Raw genomic sequence first — 5000 nt, forward strand, 5'->3', positions numbered from 1 at the left:
ACCCACCTCATTCACTCACTTTCTTACTTTCTTAATCGCTAAATATCCACTCATCCACAAGCCATCCATTCCTTTCTCCCCCCTCAGGACTTTCTAGCGGCCCTGTCCACCGTCTCCCGCGGCACCACGCAAGAGAAGCTGCAGTGGATCTTCGGCCTGTACGATGTGAACAATGACGGTCTGATCACCAAGTCCGAGATGGTGGATGTGGTCACGGCGATTTACGAGATGCTGGGCCGCTCCACACAGCCACTGGTGGAGGATACGTCAGCCAAGGACCATGTGGAGAGGATATTTCATGTATGTGGGTGTGGGTGTGGGGGGAAGGGGGGTTATGTGGAGTGGGTTCAAATGAGAGGTTGAGAGGGAAATAGAGAGAGGGTGGGTTAAGTTTATAGTAGCAGTAGTAGTAGTAGTAGTTGTTGTTGTTGTTGTTGTATACTCTGTTCACAATAACCAGGCAAATAAGCCCCTCCCCCTTCCCATTCAATGTGTATCATTGGCCACTCAACCAGCAAGCCACGCCCCCTCCACGACCCAGGCTGCGTGTGATTGGTGAATGCTGGGAAAGGCTAAATCTAACTGGTGGATGCTGGGAAAGGCTGAATATTATTGGTGGATGCTGGGAAAGGCTAAATCTAATTGGTGGATGCTGGGAAAGGCTAAATCTAATTGGTGGATGCTGGGAAAGGCTGAATCTTATTGGTGGATGCTCTGGGAAAAGTTAAATCTTACTGGTGGATGCTAAAGGTTAAATCTTACTGGAGGATGCTGGGATAGGCTTAATCTTATTGCTGGATGCTGAGAAAGATTAACTCTCATTGGAGGATACTGAGGAAAGGCTGAAATCTTATTGGTGGGCTGGGTTTATTCGCCTAGTTAACGTGAACGGCGAACATCAGCTATCCATCTTATCAACTCTATCCTTCCCCTACCCCCCCACTCATCACCTCCTCCTCCTCCACCTCCAACACACAGCTGATCGACACCAACAACGACGGCGCCATCACAATCGAGGAGCTGGCGGAATGGATATCGCGGGACGAGAAGATTGTCGAGTCCCTTAAACGAATGGATACCGTCCTCTACACACCGCAAGAAGCCTCCGGCGCCGCCCGCGCATCCCTCAGCCGCCCATGAGCCGCGCCAAGCCCGCCCACGCCCGCCGACCAAGAAGAAATGAAGGAAAATGGGAAGGATACCTGATCTTGGGTGATATCTTCCTCGGGCGCGCGGCCATGATAGTCATCCATAGAAAACTGGGCATTTATAGAGAGTGGGTTTTAAGTGACGAATTTAAGTCTTCTCGTAGTTGTGTTTGTTGTTATTTTTGTTGTTTATATTATCCAGCCATCCATAGAAAACGGGATAACTATAGAGAGTAGGTTCCCAAGTGACGAATTTTGAGTCTTCTCATAGTTGTGTTTGTTGTTTGTATTATCCAGCCATCCATAGAAAACGGGATAACTTTAAAGAGTGGGTTCCCAAGTGACAAATAATTTAAGTCATCTACAAGTTTGGTTTATTGTTATATTTGTTGTTTGTATGAAGCAGTCAACCACAGAAAACGGAATATTTATAGAAAGTGGGTACCCAAGTGACGAATTTTGAGTCTTCTAATAATTGTTTGTTGTTATTTTTGTTGTTTGTATTATGCAGTGGATTCGAATTAAGTAGGTTGTAAATGGTAAAGATGGTTCATAGAGATGATGAGTGGTTTGGGGGTGACGATATTAAATTGTAACGAATCACAGAAAAAAAAAACTTATTTCAGTGTTGACGAAATTAAAATATTAAGTCCTCATAGAAAACGGCTTAGAGATAATAAGTGTTTTACGGATGACGAATATAAAAATATGTAGCGCATCATAGAAAATGGTTAAGATAATTCTAAGGGTGACAAAATTATAAATGTATTGTATCATAGAAAACGGCTTAGAGAATTTTTTAAAGGGTGACAAATTTAAAATCTTAGTCTCCATAGAAAGCATGTGTTTTATGGATGACGAACTATAATTGCAACGCATCATAGAAAACGATTGAGAGGGTTTTTTTAAGAGTCATACACGACGATTAATTAAGAGAGAACGGGTACAGATAATAAATCTAAATTTTCGAAATACTTCTTTATCGCTTTATCTGTAATATTTATGTGTATGTAACGATTTCGAATTGGCGTTCAGAAGGACGGTTTACAGAGAGAGGCTGTGTCTTTTAAGAACATTTTGGTGGCTGTTTTAAATTAGTTTCCCAGGTTAACGAATCTATCTTTTATCGGAATACTTCTCCATCACTTACCATTAATGTTTATGTGTATGTAAAACTTCGAATCACGTAAGAGAAGGACGGTTTGTAGAGAACGGGTGTTTTAACGCTTTTTTAATGGTGTTTTAAGTCTGTTTTTTGTTTTGGTTTTAGGCGCAGCGAATATATCTCGTTTTTAAATACTTCTTAATTTAATCACTTCATCAGTAATGTTTCTGTCTGTGTAACAACTTTGAATTAGGTTACAGAAGGACGGTTAACAGAGAAAAGGTTTGTGTCTTAAGAGCTGTTTGATGATTTTTTTACGACCGTTTTATTTATTTTTTAAGGGTAACGAATCTATTTCTAACGTGTACCAACTTCGAAGTAGGTTATAGATCGTCACGTCAACCGCCAACCGCCACAGAAAACGGTCCACAGAGAATAGTTGTACAGGGGTGGCTGAATTATTACTGGTGTATTAAGGTTTCAGGGTTCTTCAATGCTATTTCAAGTTTTTGTTTTAAGAGTAACGAATTCATCTCTTCGAAGTAGGTTATAGATCGTCACGTCAACCGCCAACCGCCACAGAAAACGGTCCACAGAGAATAGTTGTAAAGGGGTGGCTGGTTTATTACTGGTATATTAAGGTTTCAGGGTTCTTCAATGCTATTTCAAGTTTTTGTTTTAAGAGTAACGAATTCATCTCTTCGAAGTAGGTTATAGATCGTCACGTCGGCCGCCACAGAAAACGATTCACAGAAAATGGTTGAAAAGGGTGACTGACTCATTATTGGTATATTTCTAAGGGTAAGCTCGTATATACGTAAATACACTACTTTATTATTCTTATTATCTGAAGACGACGCAAATGTCTTGAGTCCGTTAAGAGATGCCGGGGTATCTTATCTTAGTGTTATGGGAAATGAATGGGAAGTTAAATGATGATGATGATGATAATGATGATGATGATGATGATGATGATGATGATGATGATGATGATACGCAACAGGTTTCAAACACGGCCGAAAAATATAAAGAAAAAATCTCATTATAAAATTATATGTAAAGAAAATAGAGACAGAACGAGACAAATAATAATAATAATAATAATAATAATAATAATAATAATAATAATAATAATAATAATAATAATAATAATAACTAAGCCTATACAGACAATCACCTCACCTCTTCCTATATTTACAATAATAATAATAATAATAATAATAATAATAATAATAGCCACGTTCCCCCGCACCCTACAGGTAGCAGACGAGTAGCCCCGCAGTGTTACTGTGAGCAGAATAGTCGCGGCGGCGCCTCCCCGATAGTATACATGGTAGCAACAATAGTCACGCGTACAGAAGGGTGAGTCAGCCCCTCCAGAAGTACCGGCTCATTACCATACCGCACGCACTGCTCCTAATGGCTGGGTAAAGCTGGGGCCTGCGTTACGGCAGCGCCTTGCATCGTTGCTCATCTCTGTCTCCTCAGGCCTTGACCCTGTGGTGTGTAGGAACTCATCACCCTGGGACACAGCGCCAGTGTGACATCCGGGGTGCCACAGTGTGCCTTACCCAGGTTTCCCTAGGTGTCCATTTATCCACCAGCCCAAAAGGGAGGATGAACAGCTGGGTGGGCTGCACGCCGACGGTCCCGGGCAGGCATTGAACGCAGATTCGAGAATTTGTTGCTAGGCGTGCTAACCACTGCACCACGGAGGCTACGAATCCGTCCATTCCCGGCCCGGGACCCCCGTCGCGCAGCCCACCCAGCTGTTCATCTTCCTTTTCAGACAAGTGGATGAAATGGGTACCTGGTGAAGGTAAACTGTAGGAACCCGGATGTCACACTGGGCCTGCGTAACGGGATGATGGGTTCCTACACACCACAGGCTCAAGGGTCATTGGAACGGAGATATCGCCGACGCAGTAGCGTATGTCCCGAACTTTACCTTTCCCTCTAACTTTCCTCCTAATAGTACTCCTGTCAGGAATTGTATACACGGTACGAACAGAGCCGAGTCGCCAGACACCGCCGAGTGTTTTGACGGTATTCTGTGACGACTGAGACAAGATACGGAGAGGGTGCCAGGCAGCTTCACGCGGGCGGGATGCGGGGCCAAAAGGTGTCTACCTACGCATCACGTCAGTAAGAAGACAGACACGGGGTCTGATTAAGGACCCTTTCACACCTGCGGGCGAGGCCCGCGTCCGCGCTTATAACGCGGGCGCGGGCCTTCCCGCGTATTCTTTCAGACGGCGCGGGTGAAAACTGGCCGCCACCCGCACGAAGGTGGAAGGAGGCAGGAAAAAGATTGGAAAATGGAATGAAAGTGAGGTCACTCGCTCAAAAAGTGTCTATACCTATACGTGCCCCAAACTGCTCTCTCTACGCTGTGCTTTTCTTTATGTAGCGATACACGCTTTATTTCTCTTCGCTTTCCCTTCGATACTTGCTGACGTCACTCAATCTGCGCGGGCTTGAGGTCCCACAGCTGCCAGGTGTACCTCTCTAGAGGCTGCTATTACAAGACACTTTCGCTTCTCACGTCAGCTATTTCTAAAGGTCAAATACTGGGTCAGTCGAGTTCTAATGAGTGTTTCTTTAGGTTTATGGTACAGAGGAAGGCTCAAACTACCACCAGGGTCATTAAACTACTACTGGAAAAGCCCACAACTCCTACGAAAGCCTTGTCCAATATGTGTTTCTTTAGGTTCATGGTACAGAAGAAGGGTCAAACTACCACCAGG

General features: G+C 43.9%; 1 protein-coding gene across 2 annotated transcripts in view; it reads left to right on the plus strand.

The window, feature by feature from the left end:
* The window catches only part of LOC127006229 (Kv channel-interacting protein 4-like), a 44611-nt gene extending 42630 nt beyond the window's left edge, over window positions 1-1981 (plus strand). For both annotated transcript variants that reach the window (XM_050875842.1, XM_050875843.1), the window contains exons 5-6: window positions 88-300; window positions 979-1981. In XM_050875842.1, the coding sequence (XP_050731799.1) occupies window positions 88-300; window positions 979-1140 (375 nt within the window). In that variant the 3' untranslated portion in view covers window positions 1141-1981. The remainder of the gene's footprint in view (window positions 1-87; window positions 301-978) is intronic.
* The last annotated feature ends 3019 nt before the right edge of the window (window positions 1982-5000 follow it).

Source organism: Eriocheir sinensis, chromosome 32, assembly GCF_024679095.1.
Source record: "Eriocheir sinensis breed Jianghai 21 chromosome 32, ASM2467909v1, whole genome shotgun sequence".
Classification (NCBI taxonomy): domain Eukaryota; kingdom Metazoa; phylum Arthropoda; class Malacostraca; order Decapoda; family Varunidae; genus Eriocheir; species Eriocheir sinensis.